The sequence below is a fragment of the Bubalus bubalis genome, chromosome 16, assembly GCF_019923935.1.
Source record: "Bubalus bubalis isolate 160015118507 breed Murrah chromosome 16, NDDB_SH_1, whole genome shotgun sequence".
Classification (NCBI taxonomy): Eukaryota; Metazoa; Chordata; class Mammalia; order Artiodactyla; family Bovidae; genus Bubalus; species Bubalus bubalis.
This window is the reverse complement of record NC_059172.1, coordinates 67,478,247-67,497,194: the sequence shown is the minus strand read 5'-3', so window position 1 is coordinate 67,497,194 and position 18,948 is coordinate 67,478,247. Positions and strand designations below refer to the sequence as shown.

Sequence of the window (18,948 nt, the reverse complement as noted above, 5' to 3'; positions counted from 1 at the left end):
ACTCCTAGATATATACCCAAAAGAATTGAAAACAAGTGTTCAAATACTTGTACACAAACATTCATAACAGCCCCATTCACAAGAGCCAAAAGGTGGGGAAAAAACAAATCTCCATCATCTGATGAATGGATAAACAAAATGTGGTCTTTCCATACAATGTTAACTCTAATAGATATAGTGCTAAATGTTATACAGCCATAAAAAGAATTGAAGTCCTGATACATGCTACAACCTTGAAAACTTTATGCTAAGTGAAAGAAGCCAGACACAAAAGACCACATATTGAATTAATCCATTTATATGAAATGCCCAGAATAGGCAGATCTAGAGAGACAGAAAATCTCTAAAGCAGGGAGGATTGAAGGGAAAAAGGGAGTGACAGCTAATGGGTATAGGATGTCTTTTGGCGGTGATGAAAATGTTCTCAAATTGATTGTGGCAACAGTTACACAACCCTGTAGATACACTAAAAACCATCGAACTGTATACTTTGAATGGGTGAACTGGATGCTAGGTGAGTTATATCTCAATAAGAAAGCTGTTATTAAAAACACACCTAGCTAAATTGCACACTATGACTAGAGAAAAGTACATGCGTAGAGAAAAAAAAAATTCAAATTTTAAAATGCTTTGTAATGTGATTATATAATTATAATGACAGAAGTTTTTAATGAACCCAATTAATGGAGAGCAATTAGCACAGGAATTTCCAAGTTAATTTTGTGAGCATTCCATATGGTCTTCAGTAAAGATTCATTTTATCAGTTTCAAGCCAGACTTAGAACATCTGGAGACGAGGACTGAAGAAGTAGGAGACAACGTTCCCTAAAAGTCCAGTGTAGAAGACAGATTAGGAAGTTGACTGGCAAGCACACAGTAGGTCTGCATTCATATTAGACAAGCAGAGATTTCTCGTGTTACATCTGAGCCCCTTCTCTCTTCTCTCTGTAAGAACTTCATTCTCTCCTGTAACTTTGACTTCTTCTGAAGTCATGATCCCACAGCTGTTTCCAGCATGAAGCTCTTTCCTGGCTTTCAGACTCCTGTAGCTATCTGCCTCTTGTAAATAATAAAGCTTATTAATAAACTGCATTCATTGCTATTGAAAAAAAAAAGATATTAGCAAAGTAAAGTGTATGTGGGATCTATCACAGAATTTAACATCTTAATGGCCTGGGGAAAGTCCCTAGCCAGAGAGGTAATATAACCACTTGTCTTAGAAGTCAAAGGGGCAGGTTTAGACATAGACATTACCCATTGAGAGCTCTTGCCAAATAGAACATCAGAAAATTATTTAAGAAAGCCTAGCTGCTGATGACTTAATGTGTTATGTTAAACTTCACTTGCAGTTTGAAAACTATGAAGATTCTGGAAGAGAAACATCTATTTCAATAGAAAATATGCCCCTGAAAATCCAGCAGGATGAATGCCATCAGAAGCAGAGTGGCCACTGTGTGATATTGTAGGTGACTCAATAACGGCAGTGCAGGCATTGCTTTTTATTCTAAGTGCCTGCAGCAATGTGCCTCTGGATACTACAGAATTTATGAGGGTAGTCATCACTGTCCTTGATTCCAAGAGTGAAGTTGGCCTTTCCATTCTTCAAAATTATAATAGTATTTCACTCGATCGCTCTTGTTGCCCTGCTCGTCTGGAGATGTACACAGTCTCTTTCCAGGAGAGATCCATCTGCCGTAAAAAGGGTCTAGCACAAAAGCCTTTGGGAAGAAACTGGTTTGTATCGCTCAGTATCAGTGTTCAACACATTTATGTCATTCTAATGGTCCAACTATCAAAAACTGTCTATAGATTTTGAAAGATTCTCTCCAAGGAATTAGTGGCTACCAATTCAGAGAAAATTCAGTCTTTGAAATTCTCTTCAAATAAGGTATTATTAAGCCAGGTACAAATATCTAGAGAACTACAAAGATCTAAGGGGAAAGTGGACTGTGGAGACCATAAATACACTGGGAACAAGGTATTTATACCTAATGTCTGCTCTTGGCTAGGGGAAAGTCTTTGCAAATTTTGATCTTACTTGAGATAATCAGTAAGTTGTGGTCTGTGAAAGTGTTAGTCACTGTCATGTCCAACTCTTTACAACCCCATGGGCTGTAGCTCAACAGGCTCCTTTGTCCAGGGAATTCTCCAGGCAAGAATACTGGAGAGGGTAGCCATTTCCTCCTCCAGGGGTCTTCCCGACCCAGGGATCGAACCCAGGTCTCCTGCACTGCAGGCAGTTACCATCTGAGCCACCAGGGAAACCCCTGTGGTCTGTAATACTACTGAAATATTCCCAAATAATCATGCTGGATTCCATTTGAAATTTCTGTTGTCCGGAGCTCATTAGAAAAACTTGCTTTCTAACAGTTCCAAGTTGGTCCCAAATCATGCTCAAGTCATAGAATGAACTGATAGAAGTGTATAATTTGGAAACATGAGTAATCTACATTTTTTTAAAATGGAAAATTTGAGTAATGTCACCATATCAAAACTAGATGTAATTGTCCTACTCCATATACAGTACATGCTACCAGAAAACCACTTCAGATCTTCCTGGTTTGGTCTGTTTTTATTCTTTTCTCCACAATGGGAAGCCATTAGGAAACTTCTTCGCCTACCAGTGAAGGGTGTTAAGGGATAACAGTGGGGAAAGTCTTGTGTAGCCTGAGATGTCTCTTTCTTTCTTTCCTTTGAACTCAATTGTTTTATTCTTTTTTTTTTTTCAAACTTTAAACCTTTTATTTTATATTGGGATATAGCTGATTAACAATGTTGTGGTAGTTTCTGGTGAACGGTGTAGGGACTCAGCCACACATATACATGTATCCGTTCCTTTCAATATAGGATAGTAGGTATGGATTATTTGTAATCTTTCACTGAAGCTTGCTGGCTCTTTGCTGAATTAGTCAACTGTATAAAGGAAAAGCAGAACAGGATTTCAAAAGTTTACCTTAGAGAATTCTCTATCCTGCCCTTATAAATTCAATCAAAATGGACCTCTCCTACCTCTCTCTCTACCTTCGTAGGAAAGCAAAAAGTACAGCATCACATCTAATTCTTTGGATGTCATTTCTTGCCTCATTATTACCACTCGTATTTATTCAGAGCTCCAGAAACCACAAATGTGCTGTCTGTAAGGAATCTCAGTACTATGTCTGGATGAGATAATGGGGCTATTGAGTCATAAAACCTTTGTACTATTTATGAAAAAGTACTTTAGCACATCTGTTATGGATAATTAGCTCTTTATTCCTTCTCATGTTTTCTTTTTATTTTTCAAAGTATCTTTCCCATAATTATCATTTTTTCTGTGTTTGCATGTGTGTTAGTTGCTCAGTTGTGTCCGACTCTTTGAGACTCCACAGACTGTAGTCTACCAGAGAATCCATGGGATTCTCTGGGCAAGAATATTGTAGTGGGTTGCCATTTCCTTCTCGTATATTCTTATTTTCTCATTTTCTTTTTTTGTTAGTCATTCTTCCCCTTTTTTTCTTCTTTCCTCTTTGCTTTTCTCATTGTTTTCTTTTCTGCTTCCTCTGGCCTCTTTTTCTCTGGTTTATGTTCAATAGTGTGAGTGCATGCTCAGTTGCTCAATCATGTCTGACTCTTTGCAACACCATGGACTGTAGTCTGCCAGGCTCCTTTGTCCACGGGATTGGTTTTCCAGGCAAGAATACTGGGTTGGGTAGCCATTTCCTCCTCCCTCCAGACCCAAGGATAGAACTGGTGTCTCCTGTATCTTCTGCATTGGCAGGTGGATTCTTTACCAGTGAGCCACCTGGGAATTCCCTGTTCAATGGCAGTCAACCTAATTTTTCCTATTTCATGTTTTTATCTCCCTCTTCTGACTTTCTTCCTTTGTCTTACATTTCTTTACTTATACTATCTTTATTTTTTCTGATTCTTCATCCACACAGTATTCACATCCTTATTGTAGCTGAGTAAATACTGAATATTTTTAAAGCTTTATTGAGATATAATTCACATACCATAAAATGTGCCCATTTAAAGTGTACAATTCAATGGTTTTTTAGTGTATTCAGAGAGTTGTGCATCCATCACCATGATTGATTTTAGAACATTTCATTACTCCAAAAAGAAACTTCACACCACTTAGCCACCACTTCCCAATCCCCACAAATCTCTAAGCCCTAGGCAACCACTAATCTACTTTCTATCTCCATAAATTTGCCTGTTCTGAACATTTCAATACAAATGGAGCCATACAATATGTGTTCCTTTGTGACTGACTTCTTTCACTCAGCAGGTTCATCAAAGTTGTAACATTTCTTTTTATTGCCAAATAATATTTCATTATTTGGATATGTCACATTTTAATCATCAGTTCATGAACAGATTGTTTCTAATTCTTGGCTATTATGAATAACAATGTTATGAACATTCATGTAAAGTTTTTATGGGCATGTGTTTTCATTTCTCTTGTGTATATACTAAGGAGTAGAAATGCTGGATTATATGGCAACTCAAGTTTGAACCATTTGAGGAACTTCCCGATTGTTTTCCAAAATGGCTACACCATTGTACATTCCTACAAAGAGTATATAAGGACCTCAATTTCTCCAAATTCTTGCTAATACTGATTACCATGTCTTTTTAATTATAGTTATCATTTTGATTTGCTTTGCCCTAATGGCTACATGAAGTATTTTTTAATTTCCATCACACAAAAAAAATCCTAAAAATGTTTTTCAAGGGCCAAAATATGTCACTAAAAAATAACTCTTTAATGTCTCACACAGGAAGATTAGGGAATACAGATTAAGGAAATTCTTTATATTATTAGTTTCATGTTCTTAGCTTGGTTTCTGTATCCCAAAGTAAAAGTAAAACAGAGTTAAACTAAGTCATAAGAATAAAGTCTGATAATAAAGAACACCTAAATCTATTTTTCTTTTTTCTACTTTCAGATCATCCCTTTTTATATTTCTCTCTCATTTCCTCTTCTTTTCTTTCTATACAGATAATAAATATGCAAGGAGTTTTTAAGAGTATGTTAGTGGCCCCCAAGATCCAAGTGAGAAATATTAGAGAAATATTGACTGCCCTGACGCCTGATGCATGCCCTTGCTCCCCAAGAATAGCAACATATATTTACTCATCAAAGTTGAGTGTGTTTGTCCAGTTCAGCACTTCATCCACTTCCCATTCCATCACAGAATCTATTCCACCATCTTCAATAGTTCTTAATAGGCCTTTTGTTGCTGTTTGAATTAAACCTACAGTTTCGTAATTTGTTGACTTAGCCTCCAGGTTTCCTGCATAGTACCTACATATAGGAAAGGAAGAGTGATGTAAATCCTTTGAATTAGGTGACTGCAAGTGGATGCAGTTAATATACATTATTGCTGTCAAACTATTTACATTGTAAAGAAAGTTTTCATCCTATTTAATTTAAATACAATTAAGCCAAGTTGTATGTGATGGGATCATCTGGGAAAAAACAAAGCAGCTTAATCAACCACACTAACTAGAGAAGCCTCATTTCAAAATTACCTCTCAGTAAGTATAGAATTACAGAGTCAAAGGATCTTAGAGACCAAATAACTATCCCATTTGTTTCACAGGCAATGCAATAAACCCCGGAAGAGTAACTTTTACAAAGTCACATGGCTAATCTAAAAACTAAAACAAATTAAATATATGTAATAAAACAAAAACAGACCCACAGATGTAGAGAACAAACTAGCAGGTTACCACTGGTGAGAGAGAAGGGGGAAGGAGTTCATACTACCATGTACAAAACAGATAAGCAACAAGGGTAGATATATTGTACAGCACAAGAAAATATAGCCAGTGTTTTATAATAATATTAAGTGGAGTATAATCTTTAAAAATATTGAATCACTATGTTGTACACTTGAAACTAATACAGTATTGTAAATCAACTGTACTTCAAAAAAAACCCCACTACTTCCTCCTATCTTTCTTGAGAGGTTTAGAAGTGTAAATCCCTGTAAAACATTTAGGACAATGACTAGCACATAGTAAGCTTTCAATAAAAGAAAGCTTACATAATCCTGTGGCAAGAGATAAGACAATGACAAGATACGCCCCTGCACTCAGGAAGTTTCCACTTTGTCAGACTTTAAATGCATAATAATTCATGAGAAAGAAAGAAAGAAAGTGAAGTCCCTCAGTCATGTCCAACTCTTTGCGGACCCCGTGGACGTAGCCTAGCAGGCTCCTCCATCCATGGGATTTTCCAGGCAAGAGTACTGGAATGGGTTGCCATTTCCTTCTCCAGGGGATCTTCCCGACCCAGGAATCAAACCTGGGTCTCCTACACTGAAGGCAGATGCTTTACATTCTGAGCCACCAGGGAAGCCCCAATAATCCACAAGAACTAATGTATTTTATTTTATTTTTTAAGAACTAATGTATTTTATAGAAGCAGGAACATACCTCTTGATTTATATTGTTTAGTAAGAGTACAAGTTATAATAAACTATGATTTCACAATTTTTCTATAGGTCTTTGTTCAGTTATTCATTTAATAAATATTGAGTGCCAACTGTTTGCAAAGCATCGTGTACAGAGGTGAAATTCCTTCATAAAACTTGCAATCTTCTACTCTATCCTCTATTCCCTGAACAAATAAGCACATATTTTAAATGAATGAATGAATGATGGTATCCACTAGCCCAGATTTATTAACTAATTCTCATGCCATAACAAAAATACATTTAGAAATTAAAAAATGCTGGAAGACTGGGGGTGAATGTATTTTTTATCAATTACTCCATGTTTTACCTTTCCAAATATACAAACACTTAAGATCAGATCTGGAAACCTGGATAATATTCCTTTTTAAAAATATAATAGACAATTCAGATATCTATTTTTGCTCTCATACTTTGTTTTACAGAGAATTAAGAAATTTATGCCAATAATAAAATTCTGTTTTGAACTCTTTAAATATTAGTCACTATTAGGTGGGCTATAGCAATCATAAAAACAAGCTAGCCAGTACAAACAGAATTGCAAATATAATAGTGATCAGAAATAAAGACTGCTTTATAATAATCATAACTTGTTTTATAGGGTGGTGTTTTAAAAGAAAACAAAAAATATAAAATTTGACTTTATAAGTGATATTGCAATATATTCCCTTAAAATGTCCTCCTTTCTAAACTAAAAAATTTCATGTTTAAATTTTTTAATTAAACTTTGTCTAAATATCATGACAGGGAGAGAAATTTAAATGCAAAGACCTAGTAATAACCAAGGTTGAAACTGGAAATGAGGTCGAGGAGACCTAAGATCTGTAGGTACACAGGAAAGGACCTGATGTGAAGATCAAAGTTCTTTTAGTAAGACAGAGGTTAAAAAAAAAAAAAATCAAGATTTTGTCAACTATTGATTATCAGCAACAGCCAAATATAAGTATTTAAATACAATAAGTGACCAAAGCACACAAAGAAAAATTTCTCATTCATCCCTTGCAACCCTAAAAAAAAGAAACAACACTCAGATATAAGGATTAATGCATTCATTCACTCAGCGAGCAAGCAACATATATTCATTAAGCATCTAGTGGGTCTGAGGTCCAGTAACTAAGTTAATAGAACAGAATTTCTGTTCTTTAGGGGCTAAAAATCTAGTGGAGATGGCAGACAAATAGAGAATCACAAAATCATTACAACTGAGTATATAAAAGATCTGTGGGGCACTGCAAGAGGAAGTGCTGAACCAGGTCTAGGTAAGTCAGGTGAAACTTCAGAAGGAGATATTTGAGCCAAATATCAAAAGATGAAGATCTTGTTGCCAGGTTGCTGAGCCAGAAAAGATCAACCTAGGGATTTGGAGAAGGCAATGGCACCCCACTCCAGTACTCTTGCCTGGAAAATCCCATAGACGGAGGAGCCTGGTAGGCTGCAGTCCATGGGGTTGCTAGGAGTCGGACACGACTGAGCGACTTCACTTTCACTTTTCACTTTTCACTTTCATGCATTGGAGAAAAAATGGCAACCCACTCCAGTGTTCTTGCCTGGAGAATCCCAGGGACGGGGGAGCCTGGTGGGCTTCCATCTATGGGGTCACACAGAGTCGGACACGACTGAAGCGACTTAGCAGCAGCAGCAGCAGCAGCAGGGATAAGGAATATCACGTGGGATGTAAGTGATGAGAAGCCCCAAATAGGTTTCAGGTAAGAAGTGATTTAATCAGTTTTAGAAATATCACCTCAAGATTTATATAGAGAGGAGCCCAGCGGGCTACAGTCCATGGGGTCGCAAAGAGTTGGACACGACTGAAGCAACTAAACAACACACAAACAGAGGAGCTATTAGGGACAAAGAGACCAACTAGAAGGACTTGCCAGGTAGAGTAGAGTTGAGGATGATGAAATGCTGCAGTTGGCAGTGGGAGAAGTGCCAGATTCGGGAGATACTTTGGAAGCACAATTAATAAGACCTAATGATGGGTTACGTACAGGAGTTTATGAAAGGTAAGAAATGTAGGGCAACATCCGCATTTCTGGCTTGGATGACTAAGTAAATGATAGTGTCATAAGCTGAGGCCGGGGGGAATACTGAAAAGAATCCCCTTTTATGATGGGAAACATAAGAAACTGAGCTTTGGACTTGTTGATTTTGAGATGGAAATGACCATCTAATTAGAAATACAGAGCTCAGTTATGGATGAGGACTGTTTTGAGAATAAATAAACAAAAAAAAGAATAAATAAAATAGGAAATTATTATTCATGTGTATTAGCTTATTACTAGATGGCTCCTAGCTGGTGCTATAGCTGAATGTCAGCAAGTCTTACTGCCATTCTGTCAAAGTCAGCTGTTTCTAGGTAATGATGAGTGTAGTTTGTTGTTCTGAGCCCATGACCACAGTTCCTTTGCTGTACATGGGTCGCCTGGTTGTAGATAGTGTTGTATGGAATAAAATGATGATGGATAGGCATAACGTAATAAATGGTATTGCTGACAGAGTGATGGAGCAGAGAAATAAAATATAACACATGTTATGTTTATATATACATGAATGTTATACATGAATGTTTATCATTCTGAAGACAGAAGGATTCCTCCTGTATTATGGGAAGGGCCCAGTATAATTAGACCGCCACTGGGTAGCCAGCAGATCCCATTACGGAGGGCAAAGCTATAACTTTTGCTGTACAGTCAGCTGTGACTATATAGCCAGAATGGCCTTAGTGAAGAAAAGATTACTCCTTGGAAGGAAAGTTATGACCAACCTAGATAGCATATTCAAAAGCAGAGACATTACTTTGCCAACAAAGGTTTGTCTAGTCAAGGCTATGGTTCTTCCTGTGGTCATGTATGGATGTGAGAGTTGGACTGTGAAGAAGGCTGAGTGCCGAAGAATTGATGCTTTTGACCTGTGGTGTTGGAGAAGACTCTTGAGAGTCCCTTGGACTGCAAAGAGATCCAACCAGTCCATTCTGAAGGAGATCAGCCCTGGGATTTCTTTGGAAGGACTGATGCTAAAGCTGAAACTCCAGTACTTTGGCCACCTCACGCGAAGAATTGACTCATTGGAAGAGACTCTGATGCTGGGAGGGATTGGGGGCAGGAGGAGAAGGGGAAGACAGAGGATGAGATGGCTGGATGGCATCACTGACTCGATGGACGTGAGTCTGAGTGAACTCCGGGAGTTGGTGATGGACAGGGAGGCCTGGCGTGCTTCGATTCATGGGGTCGCAAAGAGTTGGACATGACTGAGCGACTGATCTGATCTGATCTGATCTGATGAGTCTAGGTATAGCTTCCATCCCTGTAGCCTGAACAATTTGAGCAGTCATTGAGTTGTTTCTGTTGTTCAGTCGCTAAGTTATGTCTGACTCTTTGCAACCCCACGAACAGCAGTATGCCAGATTTCCCTGTCCTTCACTATCTCCCAGAGTTTGATTAGACTCATGTCCATTGAGCAAATGATGCCATCCAACCATCTCATCCTCTTCTGCCCCCTTCTCCTCTTGTCCTCAATCTTTCCCAGCAACAGTGTCTTTTCCAATGAGCTGGCTCTTTGCATTAGCTGGCCAAGGCATTGGAGCTTCAGCATCAGTTCTTCCAATGAATATTCAGGATTGATTTCCTTTAGGATCAACTGGCTTGATCTCCTTGTAGTCCAAAGGACTCTCAAGAGTCTTCTCCAGCACCACAATTCAAAAGCATCAATTCTTTAGTGCTCAGCCTTCTTTAAGGTCCAACTGTCACATTCCTATATGACTACTGGAAAAACCATAGTTTTGGCTATACTGACTGTTGGCAAAGTAATGTCTCTGCTTTTTAATATGCTGTCTAGGTTGGTCATAGCTTTTCTTCCAAAGAGCAAGCATTATTAAATTTCATGACTGCAGTCACCATCTGCCATGATTTTGGAGCACAAGAAAATAAAATCTGCCACTGTTTCCACTTTTTCCCATTTATTTACCATGAAGTGATGGGACCAGATGCCGTGATCTTAGTTTTTGAATGTTGAGTTTTAAGCCACCTTTTTCATTCTCTTTCACTCTCATCAAGAGGCTGTTTAGTCCCTCTTTGCTTTCTGCCATTAGAGTGATATCATCTGCATATCTGAGATTGCTGATATTTCTCCTGGCAATCTTGATACAACTTGTGATTCATCCAGCCTGGCATTTTGCATCATGTACTCTGCACAGAAGTTAAATAAGCAGAGTAACAATATACAGCTTTGACGTACATACTGCTTTTTCAATTTTTAATCGGTACATTGTTCCATGTCAGGTTCTAACTGCTGTTTCTTGTTTTGCATACAGGTTTTCAGGAAACAGGTAAGGTGGTCTGGTATTCCTAGCTCTTTTAAGAATTTTCCACTTTGTTGTGATCCACACAGTAAAAGGCTTTAGTGTAGTCAATGAAGCAGATGTTTTTCTGGAATTCCCTTGTTTTTTCTATAATCCAATAGATGTTGGCAATTTGCTCTCTGATTTCTCTGCCTTTTGTAAATCCAGCTAGTACACCTGGAAGTTCTTGGTTCATGTACAGAATTCTGAAGCCTAGCTTGAAGGATTTTGAGCACTAGCTTGCTAGCATGTGAAATGAGCGCAATTATATGGTACTTTGAACATTCTTTGGCATTGCCTTTCTTTTGGAATGGAATGAAAACTGAACTTTTTCAGTCCTGAGGCCATTGTTGAGTCTTCCAAATTTGCTGGCATATTGAGTGTAGCACTTTAACAGCATCATGGTTTAGGATCTGAAATAGCTCAGCTGGAATTCCATCACCTCCACTAGTTTTGTTTGTAGTTCAGTTCAGGTCAGTCGCTCAGTCGTGTCTGACTGTTTGCAACTCCATGAACCACAGCACACCAGGCCTCCCTGTCCATCACCAACTCCTGGAGTCCACCAAAACCCCTGCCTCATCTAGGCCCTTTGGAGGACATTCACAAGGACATCAATATATTCAGTGCCCATTCTTAGCATCTGTCTCTGCAGACCTAATTAGACCTAATCACTGTTTTCCAACTTAATTATTTTCAAGGCCCCAATCAACTGAGAAACTTTTAGTTACTGCTCATAGTCAATAAGATTCTACCCCCTACTCATATATGAAGAGTAGCTTCCTTCAGTTGTGCTCATTGGGTGAATATCCTTTGACCACTTTCTGGGCTAACTGAGGGATTGTAATCTAGTGGCTGTCTATTTTTGGATGTTCCTAACATCCTGTGCAGATTCATGGTGAATTAGACCAAATACACTCTCCCTCTGGTAACATGTCACAACTGACTCCCAGTGAAGCCAAAAGTATGGCGATGAAGAGGAGCCAATGTAGCATAAGTAGGTGTTGAAGAAGTCTGAGCCACCTACTTATATATCTTCCTTTGGGCTTCTGGACCTTTCAGACCCATTCTCATATATACTGGATCTACTGAAATGATGCTGTATACTCTGTTTCACAGTTCAGTGAATTAGATAAAATCCACGTCGGTTCTTAAACATAGCATTTGGTATCCTACTGACAAGCTTCCAGTCTCTACTAGGGCCCAGTAGCTAGTCCAGAACAATTTTTCAAGTAGTTTTTGACAGAGAAAGGCACTACCTTACTCTTAAACCCTAGAAGTCTGTGCTATGATCCTCCCATTACGATGCTTTAGAGACCCTACACAGTCTTTCACAGAGATATTTCCAACACTGTTGGGACTGCTGGGCTATGAAGCCCAAGGGGTAGGGCAGCTTGCCCCACATTATGAACCTGCTACTGTGTTCTTTCTTACACCATGTCTCAATGGTGCCTGCTAGCCTTATTAGTTATCTAGTATATGGGTTGGAGCAGCATGCCCAAATGTGACATATTTTATCTCCCAAATCCAGAGAGTATTTGTCTTCAAGGTGGATGGTGCAAGGTATAGCATCTTGTCTCTTTCTTTAGAAAGGATATCCCAAAATGTCTGTAAGCTTCAGCTATGTGGCAGACCCTTAACTTTTGGCCAAGTTCATCTCCCACCCTGTAGTGTGTATTTGTCCTATTAAGTCATCCAGGGCAGCGGTCCCCAGACTTTTTGGCACCACCTCAGCTCTTCCTCAGATGATCAGGCATTAGAGTCTCTTAAGTAGTGTGCAACCTAGATCCCTTGCGTGTGCAGTTCACAAGAGGGTTTGTGCTCCTCTGAGAATTTAATGCCGCCACTGCTCTGACAGGAGCTCGCCCTCCACTCACCTCCTGCTGTGGGACCCGGTTCCTAACAGGCTGGGGACCACTGGCAATCCATGGCCCGGGGGATGGGGACCCCTATTCTAGGGAGTTAGTTTCTCCTCACCATGGTCAATTAGTATAAGGTCACCAGTGTAAAGGACAGGCATGATGTTCTTTGAGCACTGAGGTAGCATGTTCCTGGGGATAAGAGCAAGAGAGCTGACAGAGCTCTGAGAGTAAGATGTAAAGACACACTGTTCTTTCCATTTAAATGCAAACTCCTCTCTTTGCTTACTGATCAGATGGGAAAGAACACACTTACTAAGTCAACAGCAGCCTAACATATGCCAGGGACAGTGTTGATTTGTTCCATTAAAGAAACCACATCTGAAGGAAGCTTAGCTGCAATTTATGTCACTTCTACCACTTCAAAGTTCCATTATTCCCAGTGAACTAAAGGAACCAATTCCATGGGAACTTTCCCCACTGTCACCTACACTGTATATGGCCACCACAAGTTCATTAAGAATTCTGTTGCTCCCCTCATTTCTTAATGATTTGATGAAAAGCATTTCCTCTGGGACCCCCTGGGTTACAGCTAGTGGGTGGTTGAACAGATTGCACATAAAAGGAACAAACATATGCTTTACCCAAGCCTCTTTTAGAAGTCCTTTTCTACAGAGTACTAGAGAAGTTCAGGCATTTTGTAACGGTAGAGCTTTGACTGAGTTCAGGCTTTGTTAGGCTAATGTAAACACTATTTCTGGTTATTTTTTTTTTAATGTGTTTGTTTGTTTTGGCTGCACCACATGGTTTGTGGAATCTTAGTTCCCCAACCAAGGATCAAACCTGTGCCCCCTGAGGTTAAAGTGTGGAATCCTAACCACTGGACAGCCAGGGAATTTCCTGAACACCATTTCTGGATACTCAAGCCAACACATTAAATCGCTAATCTCAAGTGAGTGTGGTCATATCAATAAGTTCAGCCCAATCAACTCTTGAACACCATAGAATCCGCTTTCACACATCCTTCTGAGCTCCTGTCAACACAGATTGGTAAATCCTCAGAACTCTTTTGGTTAATAAATAAGTTAGCTCCTCTTGGAGTCGATCTTGTACCTCTCTGTACTGTCCTGAGATATAAGTCTCATTGTGGGCTGGAGGCAATGAGAAAATGGTTCTGGGGGAATCCTAAGGAGAATCAGCACAAGTGTGTGAGGCAACTGAGCCAGGTACAGTCATTGAAAGGCCTTTATGCAGAAAAGGGCTTGTTCCCTCAAAACACGGAGGAAGAGTTTCCTTCGCCAACAGGAGAGTTTGAAGGCTTAAGCTTCTTAAGCCTTATCTATGTCTGCCCAAATAAGAGGAGAGTGAAAAAGTTGGCTTAAAGCTCAACATTCAGAAAACAAAGATCATGGCATCTGGTCCCATCACTTCATGGGAAATAGATGGGGAAACACTGGAAACAGTGTCAGAGTTTATTTTGGGGGGCTCCAAAATCACTGCAGATGGTGACTGCAGCCATGAAATTAAAATACGCTTACTCCTTGGAAGGAAAGTTATGACCAACCTAGATAGCATATTCAAAAGCAGAGACGTTACTTTGCCAACAAAGGTCCGTCTAGTCAAGGATATTGTTTTTCCAGTGGTCATGTATGGATGTGAGAAGAAAGCTGAGGGCTGAAGAATTGATGCTTTTGAACTGTGGTGTTGGAGAAGACTTTTGAGAGTCCCTTGGACTGCAAGGAGATCCAACCAGTCCATTCTAAAGGAGATCAGTCCTGGGTGTTCTTTGGAAGGAATGATGCTAAAGCTGGAACTCCAATACTTTGGCCACCTCACGCGAAGAGTTGACTCATTGGAAAAGACTCTGATGCTGGGAGGGATTGGGGGCAGGAGGAGAAGGGGATGACAAAGGATGAGATGGCTGGATGGCATCACCGACTCGATGGACATGAGTTGAATGAACTCTGGGAGTTGGTGATAGACAGGGAGGCCTGGCGTGCTGCAATTCATGGGATCGCAAAGAGTCAGACACGGCTGAGCGACTGAACTGAACTGAACTGAGGTCTCATGGTTCCACCTCTCCAATAATGCCCTTAGCTTAGTGCACAAGACCTGTTTAGTTTTTTCGTTACATGGCAAGCACTGTTTGTGACCCTTTCAATAACACCTGGATTGCCTCCAGCTCACCCTGCAACCACAGGAGATGAAGGAGTACTCTATGGAGATCTTCAGATTGCCTGAACATGTTCTTTAAACATTTTTTACAGCTTATTGAGCATAAGTGATAAATAATAAATTGTGTTTAAGCTCTACAATTTGAAGAGTTTTGAAAAGTATGTACTTGTGAATCCATCACTATAATAAAAGAAATGAATATATCCATCACCCCCAAAGTTCTTGAGGTACTTGGTATCCTTCCTGCCTCCTTTCCCCAACCCTTATCTCCAGATAACTACTGATCTACTTTGTGCCATTCTAGATTTGTTTGTATTTTCTATGCTGCTACTGCTGCTAAGTCGCTTCAGTCGTGTCCAACTCTGTGCGACCCCAGAGATGGCAGCCCACCAGGCTCCCCCATCCCTGGGATTCTCCAGGCAAGAACACTGGAGTGGGTTGCCATTTCCTTCTATAATTTGATATAAATGAAATCATTTATGTACTCTTTCTCAACTGATTGCTTTCATTCAGCATCACCATTTTGAAACTCATCCATGTTTTTATGTATGAATAGTTCATTCCTTGTACTGCCAAGTAGTATTCCTTTGTGTAGATACATCATAATTTGTTTATCCATTGACATTTGGGTTGATGGGTTGTTTCTGGTTTGGGGCTATTACAAATAAAGCTGCTATGAACTCGTATTACCATCTTTCTGTAGACATATGCTCTAGTGGGTAAATAACTGAGTAGAATAGTTGGATGAAATGGTAGATGTGTGTTTAACTTGTAAAATTAAAAAAAAAACTGTCAAACTGTTATCCAAAGTAGGTGTACTAATTTGTATTTGCTCTGTATCCATGCCAAAAATTGCTAGGACAGAATATTTTAGCCATTCTAGTGGTTGTATAATGTTTTCTCACTACAGTTTTGGTTTGCACTTTCCTAATGACTAATGATGATTGTCATTAGTCACCTGTACTTACTTTCTATCTGCATATTCATTGGTAGAGTGTTCAGATCATTTGCCCATTTTAAAATTAGGTTGTCTTCTTATCACTAAATTTTGAGTTTTTTTTACAGAATCTAGTTACAAGACTTTTATCATGTACATATTTTGCAAATGTTCTCTTCCTGTCTGTGACTTGCATTTATATTTTTGCAAAAATGTCTTTAGCAGAGCAAAAGCTTTTAACATTGATGAAATGCAATTTAACACTCTTTTCTAATTCATGCCTTCTGTGTCCTACTTACGAAATCTTTGCTAGAACCATAGACACTAAGGTTTCCTTGTTTGCTTACTTTTGGATAAGTACTTACTTGGTGTTAACGCTCACTTTTTTAAGGTCTCATAAAGTGCTTTTTTTTTTTCTTCAGAAAAATACATACTTTTCAGATTATTTTGCATTATAGATTATTATAAGATATTGAATATGCTCCCCTATGTTATACAGTAAATTCTTGTTACTTATCTATTTAATATATAGTATTGGATGCTGGGGCTGAAACTCCAATACTTTGGCCACCTCATGCAAAGAGTCGACTCATTGGAAAAGACCCTGATGCTGGGAGGGATTGGGGGCAGGAGGAGAAGGGGATGACAGAGGATGAGATGGCTGGATGGCATCACCGAACTCGATGCACATGAGTTTGGGGGAACTCCGGGAGTTGGTGATAGACAGGGAGGCCTGGCATGCTGCAATTCATTGGGTCGCAAAGAGTCGGATACGACTGAGCGACTGAACCGAACTGATTGTATCTATATGAATAGTTTGTATCTGTTAATCCCATTATCCTAAGTTATCCCTCCCCACATTTTCTCCTTTGGTAATTGTAAGATTGTTTTCTATGTCTGTGAGTCTGATTCTGTTTTGTATGTAGTTTCATTTGTGTTATTATTAGATTCCACATAAAAGTGATATCATGTAATATTTGCCTTTTCTTTATCTGACTTACTTCACTCAGTATGATATTCTTCAGGTCTATCCATGTTACTGCAAATAGCATTATTTTGTTCTTTCTTATGGCTAATATTCCATTTTATATATATATATATATATGTATACACATATATATAGTATACGTACATATACCATAAAAATCAGTGGCACAGTGGTAAAGAATCTGTCAGTGCAGGAGACACAAGAGACATGGGTTCAATCCTTGGGTTGGGAAGATCCACTGGAGTAGGAAATGGCAACCCACTCCAGTATTCTTGCCTGAAAAATTTCATGGACAGAAGAGCCTGGCAGTCTACAGTCCACAGGGTCACAAAGTGTAGGACACAACTGAGGGACTGAGCCCACACACACACATATAAATGTATACCACATCTTCTTAAACCAATCATCTATTGATGGGGGCTTGGGTTGCTTCCATGTCTTGGCTATTGTAAATAGTGGTGCTATGATCATTGGGGTACACATATTCTTTCAATTTAGCATTTCTGTCTTTGCTGCATACATGGTCAGGAATAATGGGATTGCTGGATCATATGGTAGCTCTATTTTTAGTTTTTTAGGGAACCTTCTTACTGTTTACCATAGTAGCAGCACCAATTTACATTCCCACTAACAGTGTTAGGAGGATTCCCTTTTCAACACACTCTCTCCAGTATTGACTATTTGTAGACTTTTTGATGATTGCCATCCTGATATGTGTGAAATGATACCTCACTGTGGTTTTGATTTGCATTTCTCTAATAATTAGCAATGTTGAACATATTTTCATGTGCCCATTGGCCCTCTGTATGGCTTTGGAGAAATGCCTATATAGATCTTCTCATTTTGTGATTGGATTGTTTGTTCTTTAGATATTGAGTTGTATGCACTATAGAGTTCATTCTTATATTTAGATCTATGATATTTTTCAAATTAAGTTATATATGACGAGAGGGCTCCAGGTGGTACAATAGTAAATAATCCACCTGCCAGGCAGGAGATGCAAGTTCGATCCCTTGGTAGGGAAGATCCCCTGGAGAAGGAAATGGCAACCCACTCCAGCAGCCTTGCCCGGGAAATCCCATGAACAGAGGATATATGGGATCCTCTGTCCATGGGGTTGCAAAGAGTTGGACACAATTTAGCGACTAAACAACAATGTGAGATAAAGATCAAGATTTATTTCTCTGCATTTGAGTATCCAATTTGTTGAAAAGAATATCCTTTACCAATAAAATTGCCTTGGTATATGTATTGAAACTCAACAACATCAACTCTCTATTCTGTTCCATTGATCTGCATGTCTATCTTAATGCCAGTACCACCACATCTTGATTATAGTAGTTTTATAATAAGTCTTAAAATCAGGTAATGTAAGTTCTCCAATTTTTTTCCAAAATTATTTTGATTATTCTAGTTCCTTTGCATTTACATGAAAGTTTTCAAGTCTACTTGTCAAGTTCCACAAACACACATACACACAACCAGCTGGAATTTTTGATTATGATTACATTGACTATAAACATCAATTTGCAGAGACTGATCTTAACAATATTGAGTCTTCTGATCCATGAATATCTTATAGCTCTTTAAGTCTTTAAGTTTTATGAACAGTGTTTATTACTTTTCAGTGTACAGGTCATATAGATTTTTCCTTCAATTTATGCCTAGGTATTTCATGTTTGCTGATGCCACTGTAAATTTTTAATTTTGATTTCTAATTGTTTGCTGCAATACAATTGGTTTCTGTATCTTACAACCTTGATAAATTCACCTGTTAGTTCCAGTAGCTTTTTAATAGATTCCTTCGAATTCTGTATTTAGATGGTCATATCAATTTAGTTAAGGCATTCAGTTGTGTCTCTTTGTGACCCCATGAACGGCAGCACTCCAGGCTTCCCTGTCCACCACCAACTCCCCAAGCTTGCTCAGACTCATGTCCATTGAGTCGGTGATGCCATCCAACCATCTCACCCTCTGTAATCCCCTTCTCCTGCTTTCAATCTTTCCAAGCATCAGGGTCTTTTCCAATAAGTCAGTTCATTGTATCATGTGGCCACATTATTTGGAGCTTCAGCCTCAGCATCAGTCCTTCCAGTGAATATTCAGGGCTGATTTCCTTTAGGATGGACTGGTTGGATCTCCTTGCAGTCCAAGGGGCTCTCAAGAGTCTTCTCCAACACCACAGTTCA

The 18,948-nt window shown here is 39.0% G+C and overlaps 1 protein-coding gene across 4 annotated transcripts in view; it reads right to left on the bottom strand.

Moving 5' to 3' along the window:
* C16H11orf65 (chromosome 16 C11orf65 homolog) overlaps positions 1-18,948 on the bottom strand; it is a 118,048-nt gene that overhangs the window by 8,174 nt on the left and 90,926 nt on the right. For all 4 annotated transcript variants that reach the window (XM_006053337.3, XM_025266939.2, XM_044929772.1 and 1 more), the window contains one exon: positions 5,120-5,290. In XM_006053337.3, the coding sequence (XP_006053399.1) occupies positions 5,120-5,290 (171 nt within the window). The remainder of the gene's footprint in view (positions 1-5,119; positions 5,291-18,948) is intronic.